The sequence below is a fragment of the Grus americana genome, chromosome 1 (genome assembly GCF_028858705.1).
Source record: "Grus americana isolate bGruAme1 chromosome 1, bGruAme1.mat, whole genome shotgun sequence".
NCBI lineage: Eukaryota > Metazoa > Chordata > Aves > Gruiformes > Gruidae > Grus > Grus americana.
Window position 1 is genome coordinate 181,500,832 of NC_072852.1, and position 17,770 is coordinate 181,518,601.

Consider the following 17,770-nt stretch of genomic DNA (forward strand, 5'->3'; position numbering starts at 1 on the left):
TCTGTATCACAAAGCAGATTTTTTTTTTCTTACTATTGAAGTTACCTATTTCATTAACTGTACTATTCTTTTGTAGGTAAGAATAGTTTTTCTTAAAGTGGATCATTCTACAAAGTCTTTGAATTTACCTAGGAAGTAATATTCTGTGGGCATCTAAAGATCAACTGTTAGGACTTTGGTGTTAGAATTCTTGCTGAAGTATTCCTGTGCATAACTGAGAGCTTAAGTGTAGAGAGTTTTGTGCTGGAGAACGTGCTACACACTGAGAAGCTGAGAAGCACTGCTGTTTCCTAGCTTAGGAAGCTAGTCTAGTTATTGTTGATTAGGTGTGCAAAGTTAGTAGTGTTGAGCATATTGCCTCCACCTAGACTTAAATCACCTGTTGCGATTTCTTTAGCAGAGTTTCATAGACTGGAAATAGTTATTAAGAAATTTGAGTTGACTGGGTTGATAATACAACCTTGTTTCTAGAGCTGATGAACTGTTTCTTGAAGAGCTGATGAACTGTTCACAATTCTCTCAAAGCAAACTTTTTTGTGGGTTTTTTTGTTTTTTTTTTTTGGTAACCAGAACTTAATTTTGTATCATGTAAGGGTTATAATCTGGATGCACAAGATCTTGCTGTTTGTTTGTTTTTGTGGTTGTGTTGGGGCTTTTTGAGTGGGTTTTTTTGTTGGGTTTTTTTTTTATGAAGAGGCTAGCTTGCTGCCTTATGGTACTTGTCCTTTCCTTAGCCTATTGCACTTGTCTAACTTGTAATGGTAGCCAGCATAAGTCATCAGGTTTATTGTGTTTTTTGGAGTAAGGACAAAGAGCCTGATAGCTCTGTAGTAAGCAGTCTTCTCCCCCACTCCTTAAATTTCTCAGAGCATACTGAAGGGGCCTCTGTGTGTGACTCTTCACAGACTAAAGAAAAATCGCTTGCAAAGTAATACCAAATTGTCCATATATATATATATATAAAGGGGAAGGACAGCTGTTTAATAAAAGGCTAACATTAAAAAACTATAATCTCAAATGTTACAGTGGTGTATGCTTTTAAAGGTCAGTATTTTGTGCAACTTCATCTTGGAACAAGGGTATGCTTTCCAACTGACACTTTCTGTGCCTCTATCTGAGTTTTCTGTTGGTTTAGTCTTTCTGTGTCTGATTTTGGGAAATAGCTAATAATGCTAAGTATCTGAGTCCTAGGCAACTTAAACATGGCTCAGAGCAGAGTGGTTTTGACATTTCATACCAAGTACAAAAACTGACAAAGGTATTTTCTCCAAATTCCTTTTGCCACAAGGTGGGAAATTGTAGTCAGAGAAGATTAAGAAACTGAAGGTTTAAGATTACTTGATTTTGTAGCTTTCAATGAAATAATATATTTGCTTTCTGCTCATGGGCAATCATTTGCATGTTAACTTGCTCTCTGCTGCATTATGCTTCATAAAATATTTATGTTTTATTACTCCCAGTCTATTTCTTACAAATACAGTGTTGTGTAATGATGACCAGGAACTTTTTTTTTAATTTACGGAAGTTAACAACATTTTGAGAGTTTAAAATGCAGACTGCTTTTCAATATTTGAATTGTCTACTTTTAGTTACAAATCCCTGCTAAGTTCAGAAACACCTTGGTTTTTAGACAATCAACACATGTTTCTTCTAGCTGATTTGTTTACAAACTACAAAGACAGGAATTTTATTCTTATTCCACAGAGGAGTGGCAAGTAGGTATCTGAGAAATTATCTACCTGCAAGATCACTGGGGAAGCAGGCCTGTTTTCAATCTCAAGTGCTCCACATTCCAACAAATGGTTTGTAAGGCTCATAAAGAGTAAAAATCCCTGCATATTAACAGAATTCTATTAAAAAGATATCTTACATAGACAAAAATGAAATGTATACTAAAATTCCTTGTAACATAAATTTGTTTACTGATTTCATAGCAACTGCTGTACAGGTAAGAAAGGCTGTATAATTTCCAGTAGATAAAGAAACAAGTTTTAGAGTGAAATGTTATACACATTCAAGGTATGCATGTGCACAGGCCTAAACTCTGTAACTTTTAATTTTCCACCATTAGTTAAATGATTTGCTCTCAAGAAAGGTAAAAACATCTCTGGGAGATTGAGTGTATTAGGAATAAGAAGTCATCTAGTGAAAGGGATTCTTCTGTGTATCTTGGTTTATGCAAGTCTTTCTCTTACTAAAAGCTCTACTGCTACCAGTGGAATTTCTCGTATAGTAAGAAGTTAATCTTGTAGAGCAATTTGACTGTCAAAGAAAGAATACACTTTTTTTTTTTTAAATCTTCTGGAGGTTTGAGGAGGAAAAAGATGTTAAGAGGTCTTTGATTCACCGTCATTGGAAATAACTTATTTGATCTTATGTGAAGTATTTTTGCTGGTAAGGGAAAATAGTGGCTTGCTTTCACTTCCAAAGATACTGAAACAAATTGATGCAACCCTCCTATGTGTTCCCTATCCGCTAAGAGTAACAATAATTTCAAATGAAGACATAGGATTTGTTCAACTTTGTCTCCTTCTTTCCTATGTTGTTAATATTTTACTAATTCTTTGTCATGTGTCTATATCAGGGTGTTATAGCAGACTTCCATGATTCAGCTGTTGGCTTCTGTGACTAAAATGACTGGCAAAATGTCTGGCAGATTGAGCTATTCTGTAGTACTTGAGCAGATTTTATACTATAGAAATGGGCAGTCAAAAACAAAAACATGAACTTGAAAATTGAGGGTGGCAGTACTTTTTGTCCTAGAGATCTGTAAGGCAGAGTGAGAAGGACACCTAGAGAAAGAGCAAAGCTATAAGCAATACTCTTGTCTTTATGCCTTCGGCTAGGCAATGAAGATTTCATACCTCCGTATTTCATGTCAGAACTCTCCTAATAAATTGTGCTTAGTGACTGTCATCAGTGTCTTGATGGTCTGTATGTGTGTGTCTTCATGAGAGTGGGAGTAGGTAGGGGAAGAAAGAAGATTGTTCAGTACTTCTAGTAACACAGTTTAGGCTGAAACAGAACAATTTTGTAATCCTTTCTCTTCATAATGAGGTGTCAGAAGTAGTGATACCTCATTTGTGGCAAACAACGCATTTCATGTAGTCAGGGCTCTTCTCTGATACTGGGTTGCCTACTCTCTTAGAATAAAGATTTTTTCCAATAGTCTAGTGACACCCTGTACCCTACAAACTTGTCTTGGGTGGAAGGTTTGCTGTTCATGTCGTGAAGAAAACAAAGATCCAAGCTGATTGTAACTCAGTAGCATTTTGGCCTAGACCCTTTAGGTTAATTTTCTTCTCCAGGAACATCCCAGAGCTTTGCACAGGCATTTGGGATGGTAACAGAGGATTATATTTTACTAGTTCTGTCTTGCAAAATCTGTGTAGATTGATTTGCTTTCTATAGCTGGAGAAATGGAATGTGAAGAGATACAGTAGTGGTTCTTATTTTTGTTTCAAGGGCATCAAATCTGTTGTCCTCCTTAATGTGAGAGGATTTTGCATGACTTGATTTACATGCTTTACCTGTTCCAGGCATCACTGTTCTTTGCTAAACCAAAGTGCAGAGATCACAGAGCCAGTGCCAGAAACCTCAAATCCTCATGGTGCAGTGCAGCTGTTGAGTCAGTATGTTAGCTTGCATCCAGACCAACGCACTTCATGTCTAAGCTCGTAAACCCTGTCTCCAAGAATGAAAAAGAAAGGAAAAGTCAAGGAATCAAAGGCTTACGTGGACGAAGGAACTTCAGTCCTTTATTTCCTTTTCAGTATATTATGAGATGTATGTTCCAGGGCAAAGCTACTGCACTGTGCTACTTCTTACCTTGAAAAAGGATTGCTTTTTTGTGAATTCTTCTAATATTTTTTTCATTATTTCAGATAATATTTCAGCTGTTAACTCCTTTTGCTGTCAGTTATGACAGGCCCACTTTTCATAACTTTAATATCCTGCATAAACCTAACTAATTCTTCCATCTGCTACCTGCTAATTTGGTACAGCTGCTTTTTTTCCTAAATGCTGGGAACCAATCACTGCAGTAAATACAGTCTAAACAGTGTTTATAAAGAAATATAGCTTATGTTCATAATGTTTGTGTATTTAACAAAATCTAGGTTGCTCAGCTAGTGATGAGATACTGGATTAAGTCTACCACTTTAAGTATGGCTAGCATCCCTTTTTAGATAAAATCCTTCTTGCTAGCTATGTAGACAGTGTAAAAGGTAACTTTTAACTTTGGAGACCTAGAAGATGTTGCTGCAAATATGAGCAATAGGAAATGCACTTTATATGCAAAGTCAAAAATAAATTTTTAGTCTCATTTTCTGAATCTAATCTGTGTACAATAAACAGCTGTTGTTAGTTAAGTTGCATTGATACCAGCATTCATAGTCCAAATTATCTCAGTAAAAATCTCATTAAACACTGTTGGAAGTTGTTCTACAAAACCTTCCTAGTATTTATTATTTGTTTCTGGCATCGTGTTTATTGTGCCTATTTGGGACTGAGGGTTTCAGTCTGGATATGGAGAAGAAAGGTTAGACCCAGATGATGTAATGTTCTGTCCTTGATGTAGGTAGCCTCTGCTGCTAAATCATTTCCCTTATTCCCTACCCACTTCTCTGTGATCATAAATAAGACCAGCCATGCCGGTTGACTCAGCTTCATTTGTTGGTTCCCAGAACATTCACAGAGCAGAGGTGTTAGTAGCATTCCTCACAAAATATCTGTTTTCTCGTGTTTGGGTTATTCTAGGAGTTACTGTCTGCAAATGGTTAATCCCTTTCAACCTAAATTGTTCAGTTAACTGGAAACTGCATGTAAGCACCACAGTTTGAGAGTTACAACAACAACTTGAAGTAAAATGTGATTGATAATCTGCTGTGGTATTGGTTTTTTACATTTAATTTAAATTCAACAATATAAAGGAATTAAAACTCTGCCTTTAAGTAGAGCATTTGTGTTTATAAGAACGATACTGAATTTATTGGCTGACAAGGCATCCTACATAAGTCAGTGTTGTGTTAAGTGTGACCTCCAGTTGTTAACCTCAAAGATGGATAGTCTTATGAGAATTCCCTTAGCAAGTCTTATTCCTTCAGTAGTAGCTGATACCATCAGGTTTTTCCACGGATGTCCTGTTTTCATCTCACTGGTTGTCCTCTGTTCCTGAGAAAGGCATTGAATCAAGGGTGGAGTCAAGCATTGGCAGAACTAGGGAATTCTTTCAGTGATCATGAATGTGGATACACATGCACGTGTTGGACTTTATTTTTGAGGAATTCCTTAATATAGCAATAGATGAGCTGATGTGTTAATTAAGGGTGGGGGGAGGAAGATGAGGGAGGCAAGATGGCAGGGAAGTAATAGTTTTCATTCCTGTATGCATCGCAGCTCTATTAGTAGGTGATGGCTTGACAAGGCCACACAAATCAACACAAACAGCACCATGGGAGTTGTCCTGTTACACTCTTTGGCTGATGAGGATGAAGTTCTGTTAGTGGGAAACATGTACACTGTGCATCCCTCCAGTAGTTGGGCTCACAAGCTCAATACCTGGTTGCTGGCCCCCAGATCCCTGACTTCCTGTGGCTGGCACCTGGGTCATGTGAGCCCGAGGCTGCAGACTTGCTCCAGTTGCTGATACAGACCGCCTCATTCATGGGGAGACACACAAGTGTGGGGGCGCATGCACAAACACACACACACACACGTATGTCTTTGGCAGCTGGTGGGGCTTCCCTGGTCCCTCTGATAGGCAGCTCCCCTTGTGGCCTTGTCTTTAGAAACACAGACCTGCATACAGTTCCTCCTGTCCTCTTGCCCTTACGGATACACATTACTCTGCTCCCAGGTCACTTCACCTTCTCACTGGCTAGTCCAGCTTGATAGTTGCTAATGATCATTCACTCACCACCCTCACTCATTCTGATTGCTGGTGCTGTGGACACAACTGAGGTCTTAAAACTCAAGTTTTTGGTCCTTGAGTTCATGCACTCTGGTCTCTCCAGTTACTGGTCTGTGGTCCCTTTGACTCATGCTCTGATCCTGTTGCTGACATGTGGGCCTCCATACGCGCATGTGCGCACAAAGTAGAGCATCTCTCCCAGGAAAATAATGAAAATAGAGTTTAGTAAGGTAAGACAGACTGTGCTGGTTGGGTACAGAGCATGGCCAGACAAATGTACCAACGAGCAAACTGTTTACATACAATTGGCCCTATTTATCCCCTTATCTATGCTTGTTTCCCTCCAAATCACTGAGATCCATCCTTTTCCCTGCGTTTGGTTCTTCCCTTAAACATATGGAAGAGTCTTACACAATCCCAAAATGTTTTTCCCTTTCATCCCATAATGTGTCTTACACCCCTAAGCAGTATTACCCCTCAGTCTGAAAGGTGCTAGGGAGAGCTGATCATGTTGACTCATGGGGTGGGTGTCAGACCTGGACAATAGGGCAGAGGCTTTGCTGGGATAGCCTTGGGAGGAGCCTGGACAGCATGTCCTTTCCTCTGAATCAATAATTTGGGTTCCTTCCACCTGCTGTGGTGCCTCTGTGTTCACCTGGGCTTGTGGAAATAAGTCTTTGGTGGGCTAATGGTTCCTATGATGAGTTTGGGAAGAGACAGATGAAAGTGTTATTTAGGTTCCACTACCTACCATTGTCTTTCTGTGCTCTTTTGTTTGTGTGCAGAGGGGCTTTTAGCAGGTAGCCTTAAGAGACAGCCCTTTCCTTTGGTCTTGATCCTACTGTATGCATCTCCTTTTCTCCTGCCCATACAGATTATGGGCATTGAAGAAAACTTTTGCTATGTTCTACTGTGTCAGTTGCTCGCTTTCAAGTAATTTCTGTAATGTAGGTGTGTTTAAAAATATTCATTAGAAATTAAATCCCTATGGGATTTGAATATTGCTCTGACAACGCCACCTTTGAAATAAGTGATCACATTTTCTTGTACTACTGGTAATAAAAAAGCACAGCTCAGACCTTTTTGGCACTGTGTGCACAATTTTTTATATTTAAAGTCATGTGAGAACTTCATCATTCACTCAGATATCTTGTCTGCCGAGTGATTATTGAGACAACTTTTCCTTGTACAGATGCTGTCAGCACTGTTACTGTGTACATACAGTAACTTGCTCTGTACCTCATGTACTGCTAGAGCTTGTCAGTAGGATTTGGCTGCCGTACTTCTGAAGCTGTAGTTTTGGAGAGCTTTGTGATGGAGTGGAGCCGTGGAAGAAACACTACTGTAAGACAGTTTTAAACTCTTATTATAGTATAAGGGGGGCATAGTAGAGTTTCTACCAAGAATCTTCAGGCTGGTAAATGTGAAGTGCTACTGAAAAGCAGTCTCATGGTAACTCATGTTCGCGTGTTGACCATGGTTTACTCTTCGCTGTGTTCTGACGCTAAGATTTTGTTTCATTTGCCTTGCCACTTTTGTCTTGCAGAGAATGTGAACTGGCAGAATAAAGTACATGGCTTTATAGATGTTCCAGCCTCTGGCGGTAGGAGGCTTAAAAGCATAAAAGCTAAAATATGTGCAAACAACTCATTGCTTCAAATTCAAGTTTATGAGAAAAGACTCCTCATGCCTTTCATGTTGGGGAAAGTCTAGTTTTAGCAATGAGAACTGTGTGAATGATATCTTTAATACTTTCTCTGCTGTCCTAGTTTAATTTTTGTTTATCTTTTCCCTCCTTTTCTCTCCCACCTTGAAAAAAAACCCAAACAAAACCACCAACCAAACAAAAAAACAGCAACACCCCCCCCCCCCCCCCAAAAAAAAAAACCCAAACAAAAAACCACAACAAACCCAACCATACCAAACCCCCTGCCTTTTGACCAAAAAAGACTTAGGACTATCTCAGTTAGTTTTTGCTAACAAAATAGTTATGTATCTGTGTTATTTCTACAATTATGCTTACCTTTGGATAGGAAACTCTTCCTACCTTTAATATTTTTTTTTTCCCTTTCCAGAGTTAACTTTTCTTTTTAGTTACTTTCACTTCTCCTTTCAACATCACGTGATTTTTAAACGTAAGACCACTGTGCAGCCTATATTGTGGTTACATGGGCAGGGTTTGGTTTTTGTGGTTTTTTTTTTTTTTACAATTTAGAAGATAATAGTTTTTAATATTTCTGCAGTATTTTTATACTCAGTATTTAATTATTTTACTATTGATTCTTTTTAGATTATGTATCTGAAATATAGTTTTCTTCATCTTCAGTAACACTGTGCTATGATGATAGGAATAGATTGTTGTTTGAATTAATGAGCTGGTTAGAGATTCCCTGTTATGTTTTTGTATAGTGTATTAAAAAAAAAAATCTAGTTTTCTCCTTTGAGTGCCCAGAAGTATTTAATTGCACTCTTATTTTCTTCTCGCTCCCTATTGCCTTTGAACTCTTAACTCTGGATAATCTACTCTGAGTTCCATCAGTGCATCAAAACATATTAGTTTTGAGAATTTTGAAGAGATTTTACTGTGGAAGTCCTTTGTATCAAGACCATATGAAGCACTGTTTATTCTTTGGTTAATTTTAATGTTGGCCCTACAAAGACCCTAGGGGAAAAGTTTGTCCCTTTCAGAAAATTATTGTCCTACAGCACTGTTCCTGTATGGGTCTGTATGTATTTATTGGTCAAATAAATACAAAAAGAGGGCAGACATCCTCAGAAAAGATAGAAGGTCAAACCTACTTTAAACTGTAGTGACGCTTTGTATCAAAGCTAGCTTTAGCTATTCCTTATTGGTTAGCCTGACTTGAAATGTGTTTGATGTAACATGGAAGATTATTGAACTATATTTTTGCTGCTTCCTCCTCTATGCACTTGGATCGCCAGCAGCATCAGTGGTAGATTTCATTGCAACCAAGCAATAAAATTTCTATTCTTTCTGTATAGTGCTTTCCATGGACCATGAAATTATTCACATGTATGGAATATTGAGAGGTATTAACTTTCTTGAAGCACTATCAATGTATAATTCAGAAGAGAAGTGTATGTGGAATATCCACACTGTATTGCTGTGCAGGGCTTGTTGTGAATTTCCTTTTTTTTAATCTATGGAAATCTTATTTTTACGCTGCATTGTTCTAAATTATTTAAAGTAATTTGTTTGACACATATTTAAATGTGCTTATAATCCTAGTATATCACTTTGTCTTGCATGTTCTGCCTGATCAAATGTATTCCAAGAGCGTGCTTCCCTCCTCTATAAATGATACAGGATTTAGTGAATATGGGGAGTAGGAATGTTATGGCCTTAACCTGTAATGTTGCAAAACATCTATACACATTCAAGAGGAACTTAAACAAGGCGTAAACTAAAAATGTGAACAAGTGAGAGGAAGTGAAATACCCATTTTCAAGGATGAACTGGCTCTCATCCCTGAACAGGTATTGCCTGTTTCTAGTGGAGCAAGAGTAGCTCCGGGACTGCATGGGGTATTTCGTGGCAGAGACTAGGGTGGTTCAGCCTGGCCAGAACTGCTATTACTGCTGCTATGTGGAGCAGGGGAAGGAAGAGGTGACATTTGGGGAACTTGGACTATAAGGAAGGGGCTGAGATATTTTTCAGGAGAGATGGGTAAGGGGTGTAGGTCACACCTCTCTTAAATCTAATCTAGTCAATTGTCTGCTGACTGAACCATGGGCTGAAATCTGTTATTTCAGCCAAAGTGTCTTCCCTCTACTGGTGTGTGAAGAATCTTGAAATATCATGATTAGGTTACATGCTTGATAGTGAACAGTGGGGCACGGAGAAGCTACTGGCTAACTTGTTTTTTGGAGCAGGTGTGCTGTCTTTCATCAGTGTTCTGTGAAAGCCATTGTTTGAGGAGAAAAATCTCATGTAATAGGATTTTTTTAAGATTCCAGTCTAGTCATTGCAGTTTGCAATCTGGCTTCATTCCCCCATGCTTGCCATAGGCTTCTGATTTTAAAGACGGGAAGGGAAATTGCTGTCTGGTCAAGATTCAAGATGGTTTTTGCTACTTATTCCTCTACACTTCACTTCCAATGATGTTAACCCTCGCTTTTGTTGCATTCTCTTTCTTCCTGGGTCTTGCCTATGTAATTAGGTCTGTGGAGTGTGCTTTCCTCATTGCCTGCTGGTTTGATGTGACACTGAAGGGCCCCGTCATCTGTGCTGAGCTCTTTTGTATTTATGCTATATTAATTTTCTGCTTTTGCATGTTCTACAACCATCTGTATGTGAGTGGCTTACAATTTATGTTCCAAAACCCGTTCCTTTTCAATTTTGAGCAGGAAGAATTAAAGTCCTTTTGTTTTTCCTCTGAGCCTCTCTTCATGGATGTCTAATAGTCAATTCTTGCTCTGACTAGAGTGGAACACTTGTATCCAATTTTTGCTACTAATTTTCTTTGCTCTCTCTGATCTTAATTCCACAGACATTATAATAACTTTACTTGTCATCTAGTTTGGTAACTTTGATGTACTTATTGAGTGATATCTCAAGATACTTATCTTCAAGATATATTAAAGCCTCAGAATATTTTGCGTAGCATTTCAAAGATGTAAGTCTATTGATATGGTTGAAATCTTGTCCAAAATCTCTTATGCATCAAATGCTACCTTAACTTTCTTCTGTGTTGACAAGTGTAATATTGCTGTTCACATCTGTTCAAAAGGCTGCTACAAAGAAGATTAAAATTTAGCGCATCTCATTGAGTATGTCAGCTGCTTTCGTGTTCTGTTGGTCCTTGCCCATATGTATTAAAACACACAAGCTCTAACAATGAAATGTTTAAAATTTCACTTACTAAGTCTTTATTGAAAAGTTGATAAATAACTAACCAGTAAAAAGACCCACAACCCAAACCACTTCTTTGGAAAAGTATTTTTTGCTTTTGAAAGGTTAAAGTCAGAGCGATTGTCTTGTGTTGGTGGTAAGTCCTAAGAATTATTCATGAAACGATTAATGTATCCTACTTACCTTTAATAAAGGAGCTGAAGGTTTTTATGCTTCTCCTAAATGAATTTCTAAATAATTGGACCATAGAAAGGCACTAAGTTTTGGATAAGATAATCCAAATAAAAAATAAATAGAACAATGTCTTAGTTATGCTAACTTGTCTTTTTATTAAAAGTAGTTTCTTTGCGTATCTGTATATTCTATTACAATGTCAGGAGTACAGATGTTTCAGAGTAGCAAAAAACATTTTAAAACTATGCTTTCGGTAAATTAGCCTGCTTTTTCCTATTCTATATGTAATAATTGGGAAAAACTCTTCATAAATTGGTTTAGTAGTTAGCTTTTTCTCCAAACTTTCCATAAAATTGTCATGTTCTGCATGACTTCTGCATAACATAATGGGATTCTGGTCTGTTAACTCAAGTGCTAAGGCAACTGACCGCTATATATATTTTGAGGAAAATGTTTTAAAATAAGATGGTTAAATAACAGGCAAGTTACCACAGAAAAAATAAGGATGTTTAGCTTCCAAGAACACCCATCTTAATTAGGGTTACATAGAATGAAAACAGTATGTAATAAGTTATACCTTTTCTGTTTTCAGTTGGATAGATTTGCCAGTATAAGAATTCCAGGAAGTAAAAAGGAAAGACCTCCTCTGCCACATATGAAACAGTCACATTCTACAGATTGGTCATCCACACCTATGGATGCGGAGGATTTTGCTCCAAAACCCCTGTCGGAAAGAGAAGTCATAGCACTGTTTGAAAAAATGATGGTAAGATGCTGATTTCTTTTATAGAATGACAACATGGCTACCTGATAAGTGGAGCCTTCTTATGTGCATATGTTCTGATCATTACGTGAATTATTAATATTGTTGTTGTTGTGAGTTGCAATTACATGTTTTTAGGGTGTTTCTCAGAGGATGAGGTCTTTGAATTATTTTGACAAGATTTTGCTCCAAATATATTTAAAATGGAAGCTAATGGTTTCTGATTATTACAAGTATGGTTATGCAACGGATTTTGAGGAGGAACCAGAAATGGGGAATCCTGCTTGCTTTCAAGATGACATGAAACTTTTACAAAGGGATTTTATGCCTTTGAACGTCACGGCAGGGTTTTGTTCTGAGCTTATATTCCATGTCACTTGCACAAAAAAGACTTCAAGTTCTTGCTTCTAAAACAGCATTTGTCTGCACATGCAGTCTCAAATTTGCTTCCTTCCTTAGCTGTCATCATTACTGTGCTACAAAAGAGAGGTCACTTGCTGGAAAGATCATGTGGCATTGGTACCATCTCAATAGGTTGAGGATTTTTTGTCGTGATGATGATGACAGCATTTTGGGCAATTGAAAACTAAACATGGAATGGCCCTAAGAGAACAGTGTGACTGCAGTCTGAAGAGAACAAGAGAACATTAGCAAGGAGAGTGATGCCTAGGTTGTTATTTCTTCCTCTGCCTCACAGCAAGTACCCTTGAAACACAGAGGGTCTACCAGGGGCTGGGATGTGGAGGAAATTAAAGAACCACCTTTTACGGAATTTGTAATTCCTAGTATTCAATAATGTTAGTTTAGTTTTGAAGATGCTTTTGTAGAACTGTTGAGAGCAATGACTGAGACACAAGGCTCAGGATTTTCACAGTTAAGCTGGTGAAGGGGAGGACTAATTTACTGTATTATCAACTTTTGTCTTTGTACTTGTTCTCCCATGGTACATTTTTTTTTTTTTTTTTAATAGCTCAATGGTGAGGATATTTTACCTCTGTTAAGAAATTTTACTGTGAATGGTAGTTGTTCCAGTGTTAGGAAATGGGAGACTTTTTTTAATAGACCTTTAAGGTATGCCTCCCTGTGCACACGCCTTGCTACATAAGTGTAGGTTCTATTTTTCTACCATCCCACAGAAATTCTGGCATAGGATATGTGTGATGTTGAGACTATGCCATAAAAAAGGAAACTTTCAGTAAATCCTCAGAAACCTACTACTGTGTGTCTAGGTAAACAGAAATGCTTATATCCATGGATCCTGAAGCAATTAATTCCAATTTTATAACCACTTTGCAAAAATATTTTAAAATAATGATGACATTCTGGATGATTTGAATGCTTTCCTAGTTTCACTGAATAACAAAGCACTTATAAAGCAGTTTTATCAAAGACAGTTTCAGTGTTATGTTAGCTATAACATGTAATACAGAAAGGGTTCTTCAGATTAGCCATACTCGAAGGGACTGGAATAAAGCTAGTTTAGTCACAGTAGATTACATAGCTAATTATATATTGTAGCCTCTATTTTACTGTACTGATCAAATTAAGTGATTTGGGGAGGTGGAGTGGTGAATAATTTGAATGTTGTAGCCAGGCTTTTAGAGCTAATTTTGCACAAAATAAAAATAGTCAATTGGTTAGTGCTGAAGGGAGCAGTTTCTAAATTCTGAGGTTTCACTGAATGGGTTACATGATACTTTGGGTTCTTCTGGATGCATACTGCTTCCTTCTCCCAGTCTTTTATGCAGAGGTGTCGTGTGGTTTTGATAGCAAGAATTATGAAAGAGCTCATAAAACCAGACAGTTAAAGCTAATAATTAACTGTCATTTACCTCCTTTCATTTCTGTTAGTGCTATTAGGAAAATATTCATGTGAAATAACTTATTTTCCAAAGAGGTATTGCTCATGTGTAGGATAAGTTTAAATGTTTTAAGAAGAAATTAAAGAATGGAGTTGAAATATTTTATAAAACTGTCACATCTGATGTTCCCCTTGTATCACTGAATACTTCTAATCTGTATGAATAATTTGCTTTAATGATGTTTCATTTGTTAAAAACAACAAATAAATTACTTTTTACTGCACACACAGATGGAGTATTTCCTATAAATAAATCTGCTGTTACATCTAGACTTATGGAATATAGTTTTTACTGGCAGGTTTCTTACTTCAGCCTCCCCCACTTCTTCCCCAGAAAAAACAAGGCCTTTGTTTTCTCTTTGTTATTTAAGTTCAGAAGTTATTTTTCAGAAAACTTAAAAGAGCATGTCTGAAAGAAGAGCGAAACTGCTTTAAACAGAAGAATGAACTTTGTAGTAGCTACAGGCTAATGTGAAAAGCTTTGTTTGTTTTCCTTACCCCTTAGCTAGGATATACATGCATTTCAATGTTGTTATGAGAAAAAACAAACCTGTGGCATGTTGCAGGCAAGGTACTGAAGATGTAATAACTCTCAGAAAACACTGAGAAAGACCTAGCTATACATTTTTGTGAAACTTAAAATGGAATACTTTGGTTTTAGTGTTCTTAGATTTCTGTTTATATAGGTTTTAAAAATACAATTTAAGTATTAAATAAAATACAGCTACCCTTATTAAATATACATGTAAAATGTATTTTCATTTGAAGCCAGTATTGCTGTACAATTGTATCCCTGTGGAAAGGAATACTGAGGCACAGCATTCCAAAGACACTTATTGGAACTTGCAGAAAAAAACAAATTTATCTGGTAATGTCAAGCTGGACTTGATTTTTAGTAATTTCTAGTAAGGATTGTCATGTGTGTCTCTCAGCAGATGTGTTGCCTGGTAATAAAGAGTAGTCATAAATATGGTGTTGTGCATTAGATAAGTCTTAAAGATTTTTGAGCAGTTGTTGAGAACTTAAAGTTGTAGTATTTTTCTGGCTTTGAAAGAATTTGTTATTGAAAAAATATTTCAAGAAGTAACTTGAAAAGAACTTTCTTATCTGTTCTTGTTTTAAATGCCTTTTAGCAGTCCCCAAATCTTTATGTCCAAAACCATATATCAATGTCAGAATTCATTGATGAATTGTAAAAGTTAATTACTTAACTGCAAAATGCTTGACCAGTAAATTAAAATATTTAGATTCATTTGTTATGTAACTGGTTTAAATTTTTAGGCTTCCACTTGACTCTTTAACAGCATGCTTAACAGCCTTCATATACCCTTCTTTTAAGCAGATGATTACTCCAAGTTTTTGATTTTGAAATACTAAAGATGCTATTTTTTTGTGGTTGATTATGTGTTCTTTCTCATCTTAAAAAAGCTGCAGTGACTTTTGTAAGCTTTGATAGAGGCAGGTAACTTTGAATATCTTTCACATTTTTCCCCTATGGTGTATACACACAAAAAAGATTTTCACTTTTTTATGTGTCTTGGAAGAAAATTATCTCTTTCCATACAATATATGATCCCAACAGTGTTTTTAATGTATGTGTATTTAAGCCTGATGATTTTATTGTATTTTTTTATTTTAGTATGGATATTTGAGTCTGTACAGCATTTTTGGATCACATTGGGTTTCCCATCATTAAGTAAATCATAGTAGTTTCTTGTTTTGCTTTCATTCAAGAAAGCTAGAAAATGCAGCACGCTCTTTCAAGATAATGTCCTCAACATTTGAGTTAGTATGAGGCAACTTGCAAGATATTCAGGAATATATGTGTCCTTATGCACTGTTAGAATTTTGGTTTGGGCATAAGCTAATAGTTTCTCTATGAATTTTTGGATCAAAGGAATGCAATATTTTGAAGAACAGAACTATGAGGAAAGATTGAACTATGTGTGGCCTCCTTTCTTCCAGCTTGTTTAGACAAAGTCGTTTTGCATTTACTTTCAGATGCAGGAAGTAACACCAATGTACAAGCTAGCTGCCAAGGAGGCAAAACATTATATTATTATTGCTGGAATGAAACAATTTACAACATGCACCTTGTACTTATTTGATACTAAAAGAATCAAATAATAATATAGTGTATATATAGTATCAAATCTACAAATCCGATACTATAAATATACTATACAGTATCAAAACAATAATAAAAATACTAATGTAATAAATAATAAGTAATAATTTGAATGCATGCTAGATTGAAGTGAGGAACTTCTTCTAGCCCTTAAGGAAAGAAAACAAAAGTATTTATGGGACAAAAAATCCAGAATCTGCACAGAATCGCCCTAATTGTACTTTGAAGAAGTTCAACTTCATGGGTCAAGCATTTTCTGCAATGTCTTCTCACAGCTTGGAGTTAAACAAAACTCTAGATGTTTCTAGGAACTGTGCTTGATTCTGTCCTGTTCAATATGAAAACTAGCGAAAGACAAGAAAACTTAAGTTTCAGTGTAGTATAAAATTTTGGTCTTTTGAGTTTTTTTTTTTTTCTTAAAAATCTAAGGTTATGAGTTTGCTTGCTGTTTGTTTTCTGAGTAGGTGAAATAGCTTTGATATCAAGATGGTTACCCACTGATTTTATAGCATTGTTCCTGCCAAAACTGATGGGGATTCACCTTGTGAGTCTCAGCTGAAAATAACTGCAGTAATTCTTGCTAAGCTTGGGTGACCATGGTAATGCTGTATGTGCTCATATGTGTGTGTGCCTGAATTCTTTCTCAAAGCCTTTTTTTTGTTTGGCATGGGTGGTTTGTTTTTTTGTTTGTGGTTGGTTGGCGGGGTTTTTTTGTGGGGTTTTTCTTTTTTTCGTTTTGTTTTTGTTTTTTTCCTCCAGCATGATAGGAAATGTCATTTCTCACAGATGTGGAACTGATTACAATGATCAGAGCTTTGCTAGGCTGGAACAGTAGAAGTCCTTGTGTCAGAAATGTTAATGAATGGCTGCTGTGTGGCTTTGAATATGTTTCTGCATCTGCTCTTTTTGACTTCTGGGTTTATGTTGGAAGGAATGAATAGTGATAGGAATTTTGATAACAGTTGAAGTTGTTGGATCAAATCATCAAGAATTTGGGCCTTACGTATTGCAAAGGTGAATATTATTTTGTGAACTACTCTCAGGACAAAGCAGATTTTGCTATGCAGGATTAAGTATTTGGGAACTGAAGGACAGAATTATAGAACAAACAGATATATCACTAAAACATCTTTCTAAGAGACTGGTTTGAGTACATTTATAATTGTTTTAGGAAGCATTAAATAATGCTTTTCTGTAGTTTAGTGTGTGTGTGAAACGGTAGGTGTTTGCTAAGAAAAGATTATGCTAGTAACGGTTGCAATGCACGTGTTTATCCTGGCATAGTTGACTTTTTTTAGTCTGAGTTGTTAGGGAAGACACATAAAGATTTTTATGGTTTTGAGTAACATCTAACTTATGAAAAGCTGTTTGTATAACAGCTTTCAGTTGCTCAAGTTCTTTTTTTTTGTCTTTTTTTTAAATCAGTCTCTTATAATTCAACAACTGTGTTGTTGAATGACATTTAAAACTTTTTTTCCCCTCCCATTGTAGGAAGATATGAATTTAAATGAAGACAAGAAGATGCCATTGAGAGAAAAGGATTTTAATACCAAAAAAGAAATGGTGATGCAATATATTAGCACTGCTTCGAAGTCTGTAAGTACCTGTGTACCAAAAATTACTTAATGTGTACATTATTGCCTACTGGAGAGAAACAGTGATGCATGCATGTTACGTTCTTTTGACTAACTTTTGTTTCTTATAAGCACAAACATTTTTAAAGGACACTATCTTATTATTTTACAAACTGCAATGAAATATATTCACTTGTACTTATATTCACTTCTGTACACAGAACAGCATTTCTTTTTGGTAAAGATATGGTATTAGTGGAGATGGAAAGATTCTGCAGAAAAGTTCTTGGAAAAGTTTGATGTGAAACTTTTTTTCTGTTTTTAGCACTGTTTAAAAACAATTCCTTAACTGATTAGCCTTTTTCATACTTCAGTACAAAATTCAGGTTGTGATGCTATATAATAGTTGATAATGAAAGTGTTGCACATGAACAGTGCTTGTTTTTTACTTATTGTGATAATTACTGATTGTTTTAGAGAAGTGCA

At 36.3% G+C, this 17,770-nt stretch overlaps 1 protein-coding gene across 2 annotated transcripts in view; it reads left to right on the forward strand.

Moving 5' to 3' along the window:
- The window catches only part of DIAPH3 (diaphanous related formin 3), a 256,877-nt gene that overhangs the window by 13,210 nt on the left and 225,897 nt on the right, over positions 1–17,770 (forward strand). Inside the window, exons 3-4 of one of the 2 annotated variants that reach the window (XM_054812840.1) lie at positions 11,551–11,724; positions 17,202–17,306. In XM_054812840.1, the coding sequence (XP_054668815.1) occupies positions 11,551–11,724; positions 17,202–17,306 (279 nt within the window). Of the gene's footprint in view, positions 1–11,550; positions 11,725–17,201; positions 17,307–17,770 lie in introns of those variants that run through there. The other variant, XM_054812841.1, reaches the window with a different exon arrangement.